Source organism: Homalodisca vitripennis, chromosome 3 (genome assembly GCF_021130785.1).
Source record: "Homalodisca vitripennis isolate AUS2020 chromosome 3, UT_GWSS_2.1, whole genome shotgun sequence".
Lineage (NCBI taxonomy): Eukaryota > Metazoa > Arthropoda > Insecta > Hemiptera > Cicadellidae > Homalodisca > Homalodisca vitripennis.
In genome coordinates this window covers 82856057-82875960 of record NC_060209.1, presented here as the reverse complement: position 1 = coordinate 82875960, position 19904 = coordinate 82856057, and the positions used below count along the sequence as shown (strand labels likewise).

The 19904-nt window shown below is 32.4% G+C and overlaps 1 protein-coding gene across 1 annotated transcript; it reads left to right on the top strand.

Moving 5' to 3' along the window:
* Nucleotides 1-118: 118 nt before the first annotated feature.
* On the top strand, nucleotides 119-18127 carry LOC124358674 (kelch-like protein 10). The gene is given in 11 exon segments (XM_046810979.1): nucleotides 119-280; nucleotides 2102-2261; nucleotides 3508-3721; nucleotides 3723-3760; nucleotides 7794-8073; nucleotides 9361-9597; nucleotides 11804-11973; nucleotides 13685-13854; nucleotides 14051-14209; nucleotides 16332-16536; nucleotides 17740-18127. Coding segments are annotated over 11 exon segments (1926 nt in total). The 5' UTR covers nucleotides 119-267; the 3' UTR covers nucleotides 18020-18127.
* Nucleotides 18128-19904: the final 1777 nt, after the last annotated feature.

The window sequence follows — 19904 nt, the reverse complement described above, 5'->3', positions numbered from 1 at the left end:
CTAGGTATACAAGCACTGACGAGTACTTACATAGTACATGACTGTCCTAATCTTTTACTTTTATGAAGTTATATCAATGTGTGATTATTAAAACCATGACAACTATGTTGCACATTTTTGAGCACACATATTTGATTGAGTTTTGGAACATTTAAAAAATTTTAAGTACACCAAACTAATTAGCAGTTATATATTTTTCAACTTATAGTCTAAAAAATTACAAAACATAAGTGAACAGCAATAACCAAAATTTGTTGGGAGGTGAGGATGGCTGAAACAGGTACGTTCAAGGTTAATCAATTATTTAGTGACCATTTATAATGGATAGAATTATAATTTTCTCCATAGATACGGTAGCTTGTACACAACGCCTCTTCTCAACAATGAAACTGGACAGCTATATAGTATTTCGTATAGTATCGGTTATAGATATTTCTTATAACCTGATATGACACAGTTAGTTTAATAACCTAAATATTACTGTATCCTAATTTATTCGTAAATATTTTCCGTTTTACACTATTCAGATTAAACACGTTACAAAATAATTGTATTTAACGTACAAATAGAAATGCAGATTGATAAGGTACCATCTTTCCTCGTTTTTCTACGTATGTGTTTTCTATTTAAAAAATAATGAATGAATTATAAAAGGTTTGTTTCACAGTCTATACTAATTATTTTAATTGGGTCTTCGAAGAACTTTAAACTAAGAATAAAAAAAAACACTATTAGATCACAAATGTTTTATTGTAACTATGCATGATTAAAAAATGTAATAAAGATCCAAAATGTATAAAGAATCCCTAAAATTTCAAATTCAGTACAAAAAGAATTATTTAAATAATTTTATAACAAATCTAATTACGTTTACATTCAAACGTAAACATAAATTAAGTTTACGTCAAAAAGTTATACAGAACAATAAAATGTTGGTTGCATCTGGAAATATAATAAGCTATTAAGGGTTTTTCCTTTAAATTAAATTAAATATATTAAATAACTTAAATAACTAAAAGGTGTGTAAAGAATTTCTATACTTGATTACTACATATATTAATTTGTTAGTTACGAGGAAACTTAGGTATAAAATAGATTATTATCTATACATTTTATCATTATTTTATAAATATCTGTTTCATTTATACTTTTTTTACGATACAAAATTAAATAAGTAAAAATAAACACTTAATTTGGCTTTTCGGACCCTAGTACAAATCCAACTAAACCTTTTGATACAAAAGTGCTTCTTTAAAGCGATACAATCGTTGTGCGTGTGTGTTTTTTTTTTTTTTTTTTTTTTTTTTTTTTTTTTTTTTTTTTTTTTTTTTTTTTTTTTTTTTTTTATAATGAGGCTTTTAATTTTCAAACAACATTTTAATCACAGCCCTTTGACACATGTTCTGAAGGGCAGAAAATATTCAAATTTTACGAAGAGTTGTAGGTATTCGAAGTACAATTTAAATATATCTGCCTATCTCATAATCGACCCCAAAGGAAACGGTTCTAGATCAAGGTGTGATTTTTACAGTATTTATATGAAGGATTACTGGAAGGATTGGTGTAATTTTTATTTATTCTTTTCTTTGTAGAATTTTTTATTAAAAAAGTGTATATTTAAGGTACATTTCACTAAAATTTAATCTCTTTAATTCATAAATCAATTAATAAACGTATTATCCCTAGAAAATACAGCTCACTTATATACTGTAAAACTCACATTTTTTGCCTGATTATAACATTGCTTACACTTCTTATTAAATTCATGTAATTCCTTGTGGAGCGATGTATGACATAAGGGGCAGTCATTATGGAGAGCTATTATTTATAACTGCAATTTAATTAAATTTTAATAAAAATCATTGACTCAACCAAACACTACTTGCACCACCAACTTTGTTGTAATCAGCTATTCGGAAGTTGGAGGTTTTTTAATATTTTTAAATTTGCTTTATAGTATTTGAACTGCGTATAAATTCACAGTAATCATCTCCAGTTTACTGAATGGTTATGGGTATGAAGAATTTTTATAAATACTGTAAAAATGTTACACGAAAATTTAGTTCAAAACGCATTCAGTTTTATATTCTCTGTTGGACAGGCCGACAGGAAGAACGGGCGTCATTCCTGGACGGAATGACCAAAGTATGGAATGACTTAAGGAAGAATAATCAGCTTATTGACGCCACCCTCATCAGCAGCGATGGCATCTCCTATCCTGTGCATAGGGCAGTCTTGGCAGGCTACAGCAGATTCTTCAGGTATTGTTCTACTCTCACATTACAGTATTGAGGAATGTATCTTAGTTTTAAACAACATTATATTTGTTAGAGCCTATTTAAAAAATGATACAACTATACAACTATAACTAAGTAACAAGGTTCAAAACCAAATGTCTAACGAAGCAGGGAAAGACACTTTAACAAATTACTGTAAAATAATTTAGAACCCCCACACATTTGGTGATTTAAAATTCCTGATACGATTCAAACTTTGCTAAGTCTTGAAACGCTGCAGTAAATTTGAGAAGGAATTGGTTAATTTGCTAAAAGCCCTCAAATATATTCCTGTAAATATTGACAGATTCAACAGGAATAGGGAGGTTGTGTCCTCAATAAATTATCTACTGATATGATTTATGATGATGGTAGCAGTATGATTTATATGGTAATTCACATAACAAACAAAAATGTGAATCGTATCAATTTAATTAAAGATACTGACAATTTTTAAAAAGCAATGTAAAAAATGCAAAGGCAAAGTTAACTAGAACAACGTTTTCCTTTGTATAATATGCCATAATGTTTATTCTTGTTAAGGAAATTAAACATAATTCAGTTTTTTTTTAGTTTTAGTAAATTTGCGCTATATTACAAATTTTATTTAAATGCATTAATAATCTATTTGGAATTATTTATCAACTAATTAATTTTTAAATATTAAAATGTTTAAAATTAGAAATATAGGAATCCTTGGAAAAAATTAAATTTCAAAACTCCGATATTAGCCTCAAATTAATCCGGTAATTTTACCTCCATTAGGAAATTTATAAATAATATTATTAAATAAATTAATATTAAGAAATTTATTTAAATGTATAGTGATTTTCTACTACATTTTTTATTTACTTATTCAAATATTACGCCTAAAACTTGGGAAGTAAAATTACAGTGCCAATCTGGCAAAACTAAGCACTGAAACTATAATATAGTTATTTAAATGTTTTGAAAAGAAACATTAAAATTGTATTTATAATACTTTTATTCAAGGGCCATTGAAATGTGCTAAAATACTTTCCACGATTGAGGCTTTGTGTGTAAAAAAACAGCGAGAAAATGAATGTTTGCCTTCTTTCCAGACTTGAATAATGGTAAATCAATCACAGAAATCAGGGTTTGTCAGTGAAGTAGGTAGTATATTTCTTAGTAAATAGAAATATGCATTTTAATTTAAATGTGTGAATCTCGTTTTTTCTATAATTTTCATGTTTTCCTCACCAATTTCCAGGGCTCTGTTCACGAATCCTCTGCACACTGATGAGAAGAACCGTGTGCACTTGCAGAACGTCAGCAGTGACGTGCTGAGCTCCTTGCTGACGTACATCTATGACAAGAAGTTGGACATTGACAACAACACTGTGACTAAACTGCTGCACGCCTCCGACTACCTCAGCATCCTCGAAGTCCACCAGGCCTGCGTCACCTTCCTCAAGTCCAGCATCTGCCCCTCCAAACTGCCTGAGCATCCGCCAGTTCGCCAGGTTAGTGTGGTGACCAATTATCCCATTTATAAGTCTAATTTTATTATGGTTTCATAATGAAGGCTCCTTGAGAATTACATATCTCGTTAAACGAGACCTTGGTTTATTCAATCCATTATTGAGAATACATAGCTGATTACCTGTGGCTGAAAAGTTGATAAAACTGGAACAACATCCTGAAATTAATTTATCTTTGAAACATTTTAAATCAGACAAGTAAAATCAACAAATACAAATTTCATCATCTTTTAGTCTTATATTATCAATAGATCTAATAATATTACAGGTCACATATCTTTAAATTGTTTTTTTCATTCGTAGATACCACAAATTCAGGAAAATATTTTTCCTTTATTCAGTTCATAACATGAACGTTCACCGTTGCTTTGGAGTTTTTTAAGAGGCGAATCTCCTTTTAAGCATTTTTCTGCCCGTAACAGAATAAGTGGGAGAGTCGGTACAGTACAAAATCGATGGTACTGATAAAAAGTGCTACGGTCACAGACAGGACTTGAAAATGCCATATCTTTAACTAAGATCCAATGTCCGACGTCTTAGACCGCTTGGAAACTGGTTCTGTATATTTAAAGCTGGAGTATAGTCACATTCGGTATACATGGTTCAATCAGTAACTTTTAATTAAAGATTTAATTACTTGGAATCTTATCTGGTGCGTTAATGTACACGTATGTAGTGTTCGTTAAACAGTAGAACAAGATCAATTGTTCAAAGGGAATAAAGTTGTATTTTTATTGGCCGAAACATTAAAATTCCTAAATTGATCAAATTTAGTGTATGAAAACCAAAATTCACAAATTTTGTATCTCCAGTAACGATCCCATTCAAGATCATCGAAAGTGTTCTAGGGTATAAGATCAGTATATAGGCCGAAGTTTTTACAATTATCACGCGGGTTTTACAAAGAAATACAATTTGTAAATACGTTTCTTGTTTTCATGTCTGTTGAAAAATATTATATATTAACAAGTGTAACAAAATTGATAGAATTATTTGGTCATGTATTAGTCAACGGTAAATTTAATACCAGTACAGTAGTTTTATTTTGGCTTTGATATAATGTAGGAGTTTGGTTTTCGAAATATATTGAGATTTTCATACTTTGAACATTTGATATTAGTTTGAATTGATTTATTTTCTTGTTTATTTATACAGATTATAACTTACAAACAATCTTTACAAATGTGTTTAAACATTCTTCTAGATATATGATTGTAAGAGTTACATTATTATGTGCCTGTTCGGTGAATCTTACAACTGACTATTAATGTAAGTGATTATTATGGATTATTATGTTTTTCACATTTCATATTTTAGCTAAAAAAATCTAAAAACCGGGATAAATACAAGAGCTTTTACAGCTAGAGATGAAAAGAATGTAGAAAGGATGAGTAACCTTTTACATATTTCCAGTACAGGATGTTTTAAAAAATTATTAAAATATATATAACACTTGCTAAAATCTTATGTTCATTCCCCTTCCGCTACATTTTTTCATAGTTATCAATATTCAAAATATATAATTGTAACCAAACATTGTATTCTAAAACTTTAAATCCCACTTCAATAATAAATCTATAAAATATCTCACCAGAGTATTTTTATTCTAAACGTTCTCTGTAATACGTTCCCCTGAAAATCTTCGCTCCGAAGTTTGCAAGTGATAAGTTCATTGAAACTTCGGTGTCGGATTACCGATCATTAGAAGTTGAAGAGTCGTAGTTAAGGGAACACAATTTTAAAATGAACAACCTCTCAAGAAGTCTAACAAGCGAGTCCCTGAAGGATTACTTTGGTGATCAACATATCGCGATCTTGTTTCAAAGAGACAAAACTTGTAACGAACATCGGTGCCTCACGCAAATCAAACCAATTCAATATTTCCGTTCAACTCCTTAGGGAGGGATCGTTCCAATTTCTTCTCCCTTTTAGATATTTATCGCGATCCTTCGATGCTTAGGTTGGTTTCGTGAATTCAAAGAAAAAAACGCGAGTAATATTCACTGGTTAAATATGGTTCACTACAATCATATATACATTTTTTGTTCGATTGTGTCTTAATTTATAATACAGGTTGAAACAAAACTCTCTACACAAACTTAAAGATATTGTTGCATAGACGAAGAAGAGCTAAAAACTAAATGCAACCAATGGTCTATATATTTTCGTTTGCAGTCGTTTTGTATTTATGTGTCCATTATTTTTTTTTATTTCAGTAACCAGTAGAGATAAAAATTTTAAATTCATTGCAGTTTTAGATCAAGAGAAAACTCAATATTATATTATCATATCACATTTTTACAAATGTTTTACAACAAAATTGTTAAAAGTAATAAGATTATTAAAGTTTTTAGAGAATAATACAAATTACTACATCTAATTTTGATAATAGTTTGTAGCCAAAACATAACAAATGTACTAATAAATAATGCAAACATAATGGTTTAATTGTTGTAATCCACGTTTTATGATGCATTGTTAAACATTTTAACAATTATTTAAAATTTTGCAGTGGATGACAAAATTTAAACGCTTACAGTTTGTTTCTAGGTAGATTCTTATGTTTTATGTGTCTCAATGTTTTTAATTAGATTTTTAAACTTTCGATTATCTTTTTAGTCTTTTTAAAATAAGCTTTAAGAAAGTCAACAATCCGCTACCTTGAAACGTAATACGATAATATATTATAAGTTTTTCTATTTTTGCAAGGATGTAAAAAAATAATTGTAAGAAAGTTAAGTTTTGTATCTCAGCTGGATTCTGAAATAAAACATAAATAAAAAAGGTAAGTACTACATAAAGACAGGCAGACAGTAAATGAAAATAGTAAGACTATTGATTGCATTTAGTTTTTATATCCTCTTGGTGTATGCAAAAGTATCCTAAAACGTGTTTAAAGTGTTTTTTACACCATGTATTACAGTATAGTAAAATGGTTAATCGTTACTCACAGTCAGGAACTTAAATCGCAACAGATATAAAAATTATATGAATAAGGATGAAAACATATGACAGATTTGTTTAAATTAACTACTTGACGTGGTATATTCCTCTCAGTGTCTGCAGTGTTGTAAAGGTCATACGCTTTGACCTTGCAAAATTATATGGTTGAATTAGAGTGACCAAGTTTAATCTCGGCAACCAATACGAAAGTCCTGGAATCACCGATAATTCAAAGCTTCAGACCACCAGACACTACAACGAAGGGTCGTACTTGAGAAAAATAGAGTATCTTTGGACTTAAAATTGTACTTGTGATATACTCGATGATCATTTTAGTCATGTTTTCAGCACGCAACCACTTAAAAATTGTAGTTACCTCTTTTAAACACAATTGATGAGATAAAGTGGGTAAATCGTCTCAGTATTCCTTTATTAAATTTGTAATTTAGTATTAGAGAATGTCATCTCATTACATTGCATTGTAGGCTACATTACATTATCTATGGAAGATTCTAATTTGATTATTCACTGCAAAAATATACTATTGTAGTTCACGCAAAGGACTTTTTCCTTAATTTTCCGCAGGTCACCGAGAATTCGTTGATGAGTCTACCGATGATTAAGCTGTTGTCATAATTACGCTTAGTTTTGTTTGTTGTACCAGAGATAATTTTCTGGAGACTCTTGAGCAAAACGACCAGAGGTGGCAGAGAAGTCTCTAGAGATTATGATTCTACCAGTGTATGAGCTTGTTCATAAATATAGTTTTATATTTTACACCAGAGTTCACTTCCTGGAGGACCTGGAGAGAGATGCCCAAATGTATATGCTCCGGAACTTCCCGCAGGTGGCAGAGAAGTCTCTGGAGATCATGATTCTACCAGTGTATGAGCTTGTTCATAAATATAGTGTTTATATTTTATACCAGAGATCACTTCCTGGAGGACCTGGAGAGAGATGCCCAAATGTATCTACTTCGGAACTTCCCGCAGGTGGCAGAGAAGTCTCTAGAGATCATGATTCTTCCAGTGTATGAGCTTGTTCATAAATATAGTTTTATATTTAATACCAGAGATCACTTCCTGGAGGACCTGGAGAGAGATGCCCAAATGTATCTGCTCCGGAACTTCCCGCAGGTGGCAGAAAAGTCTCTGGAGATCATGAGTCTGCCGGTAGATGAGCTGGTTCCTGTCCTCGCCTCCGACTACCTGAACGTGAGGAACGAAGAGGTGGTGTGGCGACTAGTGTTGCGCTGGGTAGATCATGAGAAGGATGATCGGCTCCCGCACTTCACCTCCTTGCTGAAGTGCATCCGCCTCGGCCTCATGGATGTACAGTACTTCCTTGAACATGTGCGTATTAGTACAGATTATATACAAGCTTTTAATCTTAACTAAGAACTTGTCCGATGGAGATTAAATGTTGAAGTCAATCGTACATTGATTTCTTTTGAATTTTAGTTTGAAATTGAATACAAATTCTCCATGCTTCCAGACAAAAATACTGTCAGATTGGGCAGAGGAAATATTAAAAGAATTTATATAAAATCTTTATTTATAGTTATAACAATATCAATTTCTGTATCCCAAAAACTAAAATTTCCAGTATTATTTAAAAACTGTATTGCAGGATTGAAAGTTTGAACATGAATTCCTATCATGCATGACCACTTTTTGACATCATTACCAACGATTGGAACATAAAATTGTAAGCTAGCCGTCTGTGACAAATCGACTGAAGACATAACAGAGGTTATTTAACTATTTTTGTATGTTCAAGATTCTACATTAACATACTAGTTGATATTCCCAAATCGGTCAAAGGTTGAGAAGAAAGTTTTGATCTAATTAATTTAAGTTTATGAAAAGTAGAGATGAATAACAGCTTTTTTGACTTCATTAGACTGTTAATTCACTAATTATGTTAATTCGATTCCTTCCTCTAGGTAGGAATAGTTGTATAATGGTGTTATACACTAGAATATACACATACTAGTGTAGTAGTTTTTTTTATTGTCTGTGAATCTAATAGCCATTTATGAAAATTGTTAGAATGTATTTAAAACGCTGTTAGTTTGTTGGCAAGGGAAACAAACCTATTTGACGGGTTTTGTACAAAACATAAAATTTTAATTGCAAGTAAAAATAATTGAATTAGTTTTATATACAATTTTTATTATTAATTTGTTAATGTTAAATTCTTGTTGTGGTTTTTCAATACATCCCTATGTTTGCGAGCAAAATAAGGAAAATAACTAGGCCTATATCAAAAATACCGTTTCATGCGTTGTTGTCTTTTATCTGTTGCATATTTTACACATTTCTTACTTGCTGCTAGATTTTTTGTTTATTTTTGTTATCTCTAATGAAGTATCTTCTACACTTAGGTTACATTTGCAATCAAAAATTTAATTTCACGTTAAAATCACATTATTGATGTATTTTAAAAAAAAATTTGCGTCTGGGTCATATTTAAGTTATTTTATGCAGATTGATGACAGTGAGCGTATTTTAGCTGAAACATCACATTCTGTAAATATGTATTTGGATTTACGTTTGTAAGAGAAGTGAGTTTAGCTTTCGATAACACACATAATGTAAAAGGTTCATTCAAGAATATGATTGTTTCCACCACTTCAGGTGAAGAACCACCCGTACGTGCTGGGTAACGTGGTGTGTCGGCCAGTAATCATTGACACCCTGAAGGTCCTGATGGACGTGGAGACCATCACGCAGAAGGACGGGGTGATGCAGACGCCGGAGTGTGCTCGCCCCAGGATACCCCACGAGGTGATGTTCGCCATCGGGGGATGGAGCGGCGGCAGCCCCACTAACGCCGTCGAAACTTACGACACCCGCGCCGACCGCTGGATCAGGGTATAGACCATAGTGTAGTGCTCACAGAAAACTGTTTTGCTACATGGTGACATGTAAAGACGTTATGTTTTAACATTAAGTGTGAACTGTACTAGGAAGTACCTGACAGGTGAGGGCGAGATGAAGTTTGAGCAAAACTTGAACCGTACAGTGAATGATCTAACTATTCAATGACATTTTCATAAAAACGCTTTAGTAACTTTTTTTGAGGCCGAAACACCTTTTTATTTTGCCACTTTATAGCCGGTGTCAAAATTTGTATGAGTTTACAAGAGGATAAAGTCCAAGTCTATGAAACTTATCTGTAAAGGTGATAAACATCTTGAGGTTAACAACGGACTTATACAAAGGGATGGGGCGTGTGATACAAAAGGAGTAATATTCGTGAAATTTTCCGTTAATTTTCGGATCTATTATTGGTGGTGTCATAACCAAAACAGAAATAGAAATATTGTCTTACAATTGTTGCCAAAAAATAGAACAATGGTCATTAAACGTTACTAAAAAAACAATATGTAACACATTCTGAATGTTATATGTGCACGTTATTTTATTGAACTTTCTTCATTTCGTAATTTAGTAAGCTGTACCATCATCATCTACTTTTGAGTATCATGTTATAAATTTAAATGAATCGCAAAATATGTCGCTAAGCGCTTATCTCGAGAACGGCTGGACTAATTCGGCTAATTCTTTTTCTTAATTGTTTGTTGAAATCCCAGGTGGCTTTTTTAAGAAGAGATCAATAAAAAAGTTAACTGGAATTTTTGGAATTCAGCAAAAATTATAGTATATTTATGTTTTATAATCCAAATTTAACTGACACTAAACAACTGTTGAAACTTTCAACTGAAGTTCAACAAATTGGCTGAAACATTTGTTAAGATTAACATTTTATAAAATACTAAATATACAGTGCTTGGTCAGTAGTGTACTGCAGATAGCAAATAAAAAGTTAATATCTAGTGTTTACTCCAGATTGCGCCAGTGACGAATTTAAAGTATTTTATAATATATCGAAAATATTTTTAACGCCATAATAAAGCCAACCATAATAAACAAAGCTGTGAATGTTTTCACGTAAGGTACTGTAAACTCGTGAATTTCATTGACATGTTGATATGGTGTTTTAACAGTGGAAATGGGTCAACGATCGATTCTTTCATAGACTAGAGTCCGAAAAACAAGTCGTCACAACGCAAAACCTTATACATGATTATTTTGGAAAGTTGAATGAATTTTATAAGAATTACCCCCTTACCGGAAGTAGATAAGAACTAGGTAGGATTTTCCCCTAGACCACCGTATGCTTCTCAGTCTTGCGTATGTATATATATTTTCTTTCGTCGTATTTTCTTCAAGCAATTGAGTTATGTCACTGGAAATATCTGACACCGGAAGTACATGAAAAGGATTGAAGTAAACGCTTTTTGACCGAAGTAGGTTTCCGAGACCTATCTATGTATTTGTATTTTGTATCGGGTGCAACTCAGCAAACACAGCTGTGGCGCTGGAAATATAATTAATTCGAACCTGAAATGCTCCTAAACGTGCAAAACATATTATAACAGTCAGGTTAAATTCTGACACTCTTAAGCTTGCACACTGAATAAATAATCTACACCTACTTACTCGTACATTTCTAAAAGCATTATAAGGACTTTGAGTTTGAAAATTGCGTGTGAAGTGATTTCTAACAGCTATTATTCTATATTAATTCCTATTACTGACAATCATAAATCACTATTATATTGGACTTTTGTGTATTTATGAGACACTAATATGGATTTTTAAATATTTTTCATTTAGTTTTACATGACTTTTTTGTTATTTATACTTTCAATCATACGCCTTTCACATTAAAAAGAAGAACAAATACAAGATTTAATATGTTTTTAGCTTCAGGCCATATGTTTAAACTTTAAAAAATATGTTGGATATAAAAGAAACCTCTTTCTGACAAACTACCTGTTTTATACATTTCTTTTGGGGAAACACTTATGTAATACCTTTGTCCAAACATTTTTAATTTTTATAATTTTATTTATTAAGAAACATTTTAATGACTATAATACTAATAAATTAAATTCATTTTGTTTTACATGTCACGGTACATTCTATTTTTCCCAGTAGTGAAGCTTGTAACCGGGAACGTACATAATTTCAGAGATCAAAAGATCTTGTTATTGATTTACTCATGTTCCAGGTAGAAGAAATCGACCCTTCAGGGCCCAGAGCGTACCATGGTACAGCCGTTATTGGGTTCGATATCTATGTTATTGGTGGATTTGATGGTATGGAAAATTTCAATTCCTGCAGGTGTTTCAATGCAGTGACAAAAACGTGGAAAGAAATTGCCCCGATGCATGAAAGAAGGTAAAAATAGTAAACAATTATTATTTCAAGATAAATGTAATAAAAATAATTAAATATAATTTTCAACTATTTCGGCATCAATTTTAAGTCTTTTTAAGCTTTATGAATTGTGTTTAAGGTCCTCGTTCACTTTACTTACAGAATGGATTTCCCGTGTTAGTATGTATATTATGTCACTGCTCATTCAGGTAACAATAAAATGGAAAAACCATGAGCCTGACTTTGGTAGCTTTTATGATCTTTAGCTTTTAAACCATTTTCAGTAACTCCATCAGAAAATATTTAAGGAATACAAAGAATGCCTACAACTTACTCAGTAAAACTTCTCCATTTGATTTCTCTGGTAAAAAGAGAACGAAACTTCATATTAAAGGACAGTTATACTATATTTCTTAGTTTACAATCTGTCTGTTTGTATTTAAAAATATTATATCTTTAAAATTAATAAAAGTGTAAAAGTTCAAAGTTATCAAAATGTTGCGTGTAATTACGACTTGTTTTTCTTAAATCTCAGACAAATATAAAGTTTAAAAGAATGGCGATCATACGCAGTTATTAAACTGTACTAACTGTTTATTTTAACTGATTTAAGTAACAGCGTAATATATAACAAAATTCTAATATATATAGAGGAGGAAAATTACTTTTGTAAGAAAATACGGAGCTCCTTTTCTACCTTAGATGTAATACTGTAACTGCGTAATCTAGGGGTATCGAGTTCTATTTCCTAGTAAGTATTGTTATTTGTTACAGTAGGTATGTACTTACATGCCAGAATGGCTTTGACTTAAAACAATATATTAGAATGCTTGTTTAATTTTTAAAATACACATTTATCTATAGTTGTCTAACCATGTATATGCTAAACGACTCATTGAATAAAACTAAAACTCTTGTGGAAACCTCATGTTATAACGGGAATTGTGAAACTGTACATGTAGGTGGAACATGTATGAGAATAAGTGTATAAATCACCCCTGATAATTAATTCTAACCTTAACCTTAGGCATATACTGTACAATAACGTGTATGCAGTGTTGGCCACAGACATTTCAATGTGCATGGTAACATCTGTGCTGACAATTTGACCTAATGTAACCTTAACTAGTCTAACCTTACATCACATAACCTAAGCCCTAATCTAGCTCAACCTAACCAAAGCTAACGACAGACCTTTATTGTATTCGTTCCTGACCTTACAAAAAACATTTGTGGGTTTTTTATTTGACTTAAAATTAAAAAATGTATTAACGTTAAATCAGAGCTGTATACGGATTAGACGACTGTATCTTTTATTATAAAATTATCTGGTGGTTTAAAAAATAATATTTAATTCGGAATATATAACATTTTTTGTATATTTAAAACGTAGAGAAAAGAACACTTCCTTTAGATGGAAATAATGTAAGAATTTGTTTAGTATCCATTAAGTAAAAACAGTAATGATGATTTATAGCTGCAATTATAGTTTATTATGTTAGTATGTTGACAAGACAATATTGCAGCACAGGTGGTAATTTGCTGTAATCAAAATGTTTCCAAGTTTTATGTTTGCAGGGATCTCAATAGTCTGCCATCATAGATGCGTATTAATGCTTATTATGTAACTACAGAAAATAATTCTTGTGTACAAAACATGTTCTATTATACATTTTTAAAAGCATCATGGGTTCTTTTTGAGAATCTTCTTGAGCCGGAATATCCTTTACAGATGCTACGTTAGTGTGGTAGTGATAGACGAAACCATTTACGCTATGGGGGGCTACAACGGGCACCACCGCCAGAACACTGCCGAGAAGTACGACTACCGCTCCAACCAGTGGACGATGATCGCCCCCATGCATGTCCAGAGGAGTGATGCCTCTGCAACCGTCCTCAGTGGTATGGCCCAACAAATTATTCTAATCCACGTTTGAAAATTCACAAATTTGCCTGAAACATAATCGACTAGTAGTATGTAGTATTATAGTTGATGAAATCCAAAGAACATTGAATTTTTCGTAACGTATTGCATAATTAATTACGAAAAAAACCTTGATTACGCAAAACATAACACTTCAAATAAAGCAACTTACAGGCAAAATCTACATCACTGGAGGTTTCGATGGACGGGAGTGCCTGAGCTCAGCGGAAGTGTATGATCCTGTCACTAACGTGTGGACTCAGCTGCCACCTATGAGGTCTCGGCGCAGTGGAGTGTCATGTATCGCCTACCATGATTCTGTGTATGTCCTCGGTGAGTATCAAATGCTTTTGAGTTCTGACTGATTTACATTTTTTTCTGAAACCCTGATGTCAAGTCTCTTGGCTCAATATATGATTTGGAACAGGTCTGATAGGATTTGGTTTTCTTTTTAATCTAAATATTAGGTATGTTACAGGATAGGTATCAACCCGAAGATATGATGTTGTAACTTTGTAAGATTGAGTGTTGAGATAGTGTCTTTTGATGGTGGTAAGGGACAGGAAGGAGGAGATAACAGTAAAGGGGGGAGAGGGGAGAGAGAGTGTGAGAGAGATAGAGCGAGAAAGAGAGGGAGAAAGAGAGAGAGAGAGATTATTTTGGTTATGTTTGGCGTGAGTGTATAAGTGTGTGAGAGGTTCCAAGCCTCCTAATAAACCGATATACTGTTTTTATTTTGGATAAATTAAGTTTATATTGTTATTATTATTTATTAATCATTCATTATCACATTATCATTTCTGCTGTTGTTATCTGGTTGTCATCTTATTGTCAAACACTTGCTTTGTTGTAGCTATGATGTATTTGTATTTTCTTATATTACGAGTATACATAAGTTGTATTTCATGTTGTCATTACGAAGATTTTACATTACTTATTATGTTGATAATTACATATTCATTTGGAGATCATTTCCTGTTTTTGCATATATACTTTGAGATCTTTGTATCAAATTGCTTGTAACTAATTGTCGTTTTCTTCTCATTAACCTCTTTAAAACTGTTTATGCTTAGAGTACGTTAAATTGATCTTTTAATTAATAGTGTATTTAATTAATTATTGTATAATTAATAATGTATTTTTAACGCAAAATTATTTAAATGTATAATAATTCATATCGTAACTGAATAAGTCTGTAATTGTATCAAACATACTTTTTACATAACGGACAATTGATTACGTCATCCTTGTTCATAAGTTAAATTTACTAAATTTGTATGTCTGTCTTGAAAACCTTAGGTTTAAACATGAGTCAATTCACTAAAGACCACCTTTTAAATTCGATATTTAAAGACTTTCATCGTAATGTAAGGCTGCGGCTATTTAGGGGAGATGAATAAAATTCTGCAAATGGTCTTAGACAGCCTTTTCAAAAAATATCGTTTATCAATTAAAATTCCATTTAAAAAGCTACTGGCGTAGAAATAAATCCCCATAAGGAAAATATCTCTTACAACAGAGCTAAACTCAATAACTGGTTTCTCGGTACTATTTCGGTGGTACAAATAATGAACAAACCAGTAACATAACAAATTACAATTAAACAATAGTGAAATGGTGATTTATACATCTTTGCTTTATTAAATTAGGTAATCAATTATTAAAAACAGTTCAAGCAAAGAATTCCATTCTATCACCACCATTCTTCTACAGCTACACCAATCTTTACTTTCAGCTCGAGACGTACGAATCAACTCTGTGATGTTTCTTGTGGAGAGTAACCAACCATTTCATTAAACAAATAACATATCATATTAACATAAACTGTGCCTGTAATCCTTCTCCCAAGAACATACACACTGGTTTATATCGATTCTCAAGGCCAAAAATTAAAAATACAATTTACAAACACTAGTTATTCTAGATGTTTCCTGTATAATATTTTGTTGTGTAAATGGAAGACCTCAGATTTATTTGGAGCCCTCAGCATGCGATCTTGTACGGAGTTTGAGGAGATGCTTTTGAAGATACTTAACACCAAAAATGTGTTTTTGTAGTAGTTGTTATGTGGTGCTATGAGAGATCAGGGACAGCTGGGAGGCAGTGGTGGCGTATAGTTGGCCAGAGATAAATACCAGAAATAACAAAAAAAATGGATTCTGATTGAACTATTCAACCGATTATTAAATTAGTATAAGATTATTACCTACAAAATTACCACCTTAAAATTTTGGAATTCAAATTTAAATAGAAGTTAGAATAATAATTTTTTTATTATCAGTAAAATAATTGTTTTTCTTCTATACTGCAAACTTAAAAGTTCTTAAAATTAAAACTAGTTGAAAATTAAAGGAAAAGCGTTAAAATAAATATGACCACAGAGGTGCTGCCATCCATCGCATAAATGTTGTAACATTTTCCTTTATGTTTAGCCTTACCTCCCGCGGTGTTACAGGTGGCTTCAACGGGGTGTCACGTATGTGTAGTGTGGAGAAGTTCAGTCCTGTCACGAACCAGTGGACCCCGCTACCTGACATGTACACGACCCGCAGCAACTTCGCCATAGAGGTCATCGACGACATGGTGTTCGCCATCGGAGGGTTCAACGGCATCGCCACGATCCACCAGGTCGAGTGCTTCGACGACCGAGCAAACGAGTGGTATGACCTCATTGTTCTTTTAGTTTGGAGCAATACGTGAATGCGAAGAACTTCGTAATATACTGTAAAATCATAACTTTTTAATCTTAATGCTCAAGCTGCTTTATATTTGTCTGATCATACAGAAACTAAAATTTCTGTATTATGACAGGTATTTAATCTCGTCTCTAAAGTAGAAACAAATAATTCATTAAGATGTGTATCCTTCATTGCACGTATTACACGTGGAATACGTAAAGCTGTGTTATTATTTTAAACAATGATAGAAGAACGGAATGTGTCATCAAATTTCGATTACTTGTACGTTCTATTTCATACTTAAAGTCTTCATTGTTGCTCTATAATGAGTAAAACCTGCTAATTTTCCCGCAGTGAATGAGTTAATAGATTTCTTACTGTCCCAAAAGTCTTTTTTCACTATACCGTTAATGAAATGAACAATAAAAGTTGTAAGTTGATAAATAATTGTTTTTATTTTAAAGAAGATTCTATTTGGCTCCTCTGATCCATAATTCATGTTCTGGTTGAGAATTTCTTAAAAGGATTGTTATTTTTTTTTAAATTAAGATGGACATGTAAAATGAATTTTTAAGGATACGTGTTTTAAGATTCAAAAAGGGTGTGCTTAATAAGTATTTTTACAGGTATGAAAAAACAGGAGGATAGATTGTTTTCCTATAAGTAGTTTACTGTAACAAATATGATACAAGATGTAAGGGGTTTCTCTACTAATTATTTTTACTTCTCCTGGTATGAGGTAATATTAGGATGGATTACTTTCCTAATAATTATTTGATTGTTGCAAGAGCGAGAGAAGATACAAATAGATAAGGGGTTCCCCTACTAATTATTTTTACTGCTGCTGGCATGAGGCATGATAAGGAATGGGCTGCTGTCCTAATAAATATTTTACTGTTGCAAGTATGAGGGAAGATAAAAAATAAGTAGGGAGTTCCTCTACTAATTATTTTTACTGCTATTGATATGAGGCAAGATAAGGATGGATTGGTTTCGTAGTAAGTATTTGCTGTTGTAAGTAAATATTAAGATACAAATAACGAAGTGGTTCCTGTAATAAGTAATTTTACTGCTGTAGATACAAAGCAGGATAAGGATAGAGTATTTTCCTAATAATATTTTAACTGTTACATATACAAGACAAGATATTAGGGGGCTTCTGTAATAAATATTTTAATGCTGCAGGTATGAAGCGACCGACATGAACGTGTTCCGCTCAGCGTTGTCAGCCTGCGTGGTAGCGAACTTACCCAACATCAACGACTACATCCACAAGAATCGACACATGCTTATGGAGGAGAAACGGCAGAAGTTGCTGGCCCTCAACCAGAACAGTGCGGTGGCAGTCAGCACACAGACCAACCCGGCCGTCATCAACATTACCCAGGCTATAGAAGAAGTAAACAACGCGGTGGACAATCAGAACAACATGGAGGTAGAGGATAACCCCCCAAACCTTCTGTGAGCCGAAACATCTTGTTGTGATACATTCATGCAATTCATTTAGCACAAGATTCCACCACAGCAATGGTGTCAAGAAGCAAATCATCGTTGAATAAAAATTTGGAGTCTACTTTGAGTCTTTAAATTTCTCCAGCAAAATTTAGGGTTCCACAGTGCTCTATAAACAATGTAGGAGTACGCTACAAAACGTGTACCGTAACAGGCTTCTCTGAGGTTGCTTGTCAAATTTCAAATCTATAGCTTATTAGAGATGTCCTGCCATCAAATAGATTGACAGACAACTATTATGAAACAGATTTTACGTTTTTCTCCTTGAGACGAAAGAAGTTGTGTCGGCTTACTGTGTTATAGGCTTCAATGACTCTTAAAGTAGATTGACATGTGTTATCACTGAACTTAACGTTGTCTATATAGAAATGAAGCTGTTTTCAAAAGCAAAATTTCAAATCTATACATCATTATTTGTTTTCGGGATACAGTGTGGACAGACAGACAGAAATGAAATGTTTGCAGCCCCTCGAGTGAGTAGGCTTCATTACCGCTCATCCAAAAATTAAATTCAGCCCCTCGAAAATCCTTAGTGTGCAATTCTTGTTTTCCCTTAGAAGCTTCCATCGTATTCCTAATAATTGAAAATTTTGTAACCCCATCCTACTCCAACCCAAAGAATCTTCTTGTTATCAAAATCTGATGCTTTTGGATGCCTCGTCTCTAGGTTCCTGAGATCTGCTACATTTCCTCTAAAACACCCTTCCTAGAGACTACATTTAATAGCCCCAGTGCATTGAAACTGGAGGTTGTGATTTCAGGGGGATAGTGGGCGCTAAGAGTACCTCTCAAATACAGTGATATTGGAATGAGTGTAGAAGCGAGGATTTATTCCATTGTCAATTACTAAAATCATGATTGCTGTTAGTATCTCACCATCCCGAATCCTTTGGTGCGTGTTTTAGAGCCTGTTCATAATAACTATGTACGGAAGTAAGTGGATCGTCCTAATGACTGGTAATTGTTATCAAGAGCTTGCGTCCCACCTTGCAATGATCTGGTAAAACAAAACTAAAAAGATACGGAGTTTTGTTACCTTTAAAATCACTGACTTTGGAACAGACACAATTCCCATCCCCTTAAGGATACTAGATTTAGCTGTTATAAAATTAACCAGATAAATAAAAGTGGGATCTTTCAAGGAATAAGAAAGGGAATATATAAATATACCAACAGTCTAGAACGAGTTCGAACTTTTAACATTAAAAAAATCATCTCAACGCCCAGGATGTGTTCTACGACCAAATTTAATTAAGTGGATTGTACATTATAACAAGTTAGCATTATCACATTGTTTTCACAAAACAAAGCTTATTTCACAAAAGACGCATCCAAATATGCTGTCTCCCAAAATATTTCTATTCATAGAATAAACATTGAAAATCAAAAGTGTAAATAATAAATGTATGAGTGAATTTAATAAGAAAATAACGTATAGCAAAGTATGGGTGGTTGTTGTTCCTTATTACAGCATGCAACTGATCCTAAGTGTCATTTATAAATTGCTCTTCTATATCTAGCATCAGGACACTTGAAAACAATCTTTAATACAAAAATGTGATAAAAAGTACTTCAAGTTCATCCCCAGTAAAGATTATAATTAGTGTCGTTAGTTGGATTAAAATAATCGAATTATTTATAATCTGTATAATATTCTATAAAATCGTTGTTTTCCAATTCGAGCAAATGGGCGAATTAAACATTTATCAGCTAGTTGTATTAAATCTATTATGAGTTTCAACTTAAACAAACAATATTAATCCCTGAACCATATTCTCCTCGTACTTCGTGTTAGGAATGATTAGTTCTAAATGTATATTAAATATACAATATATATA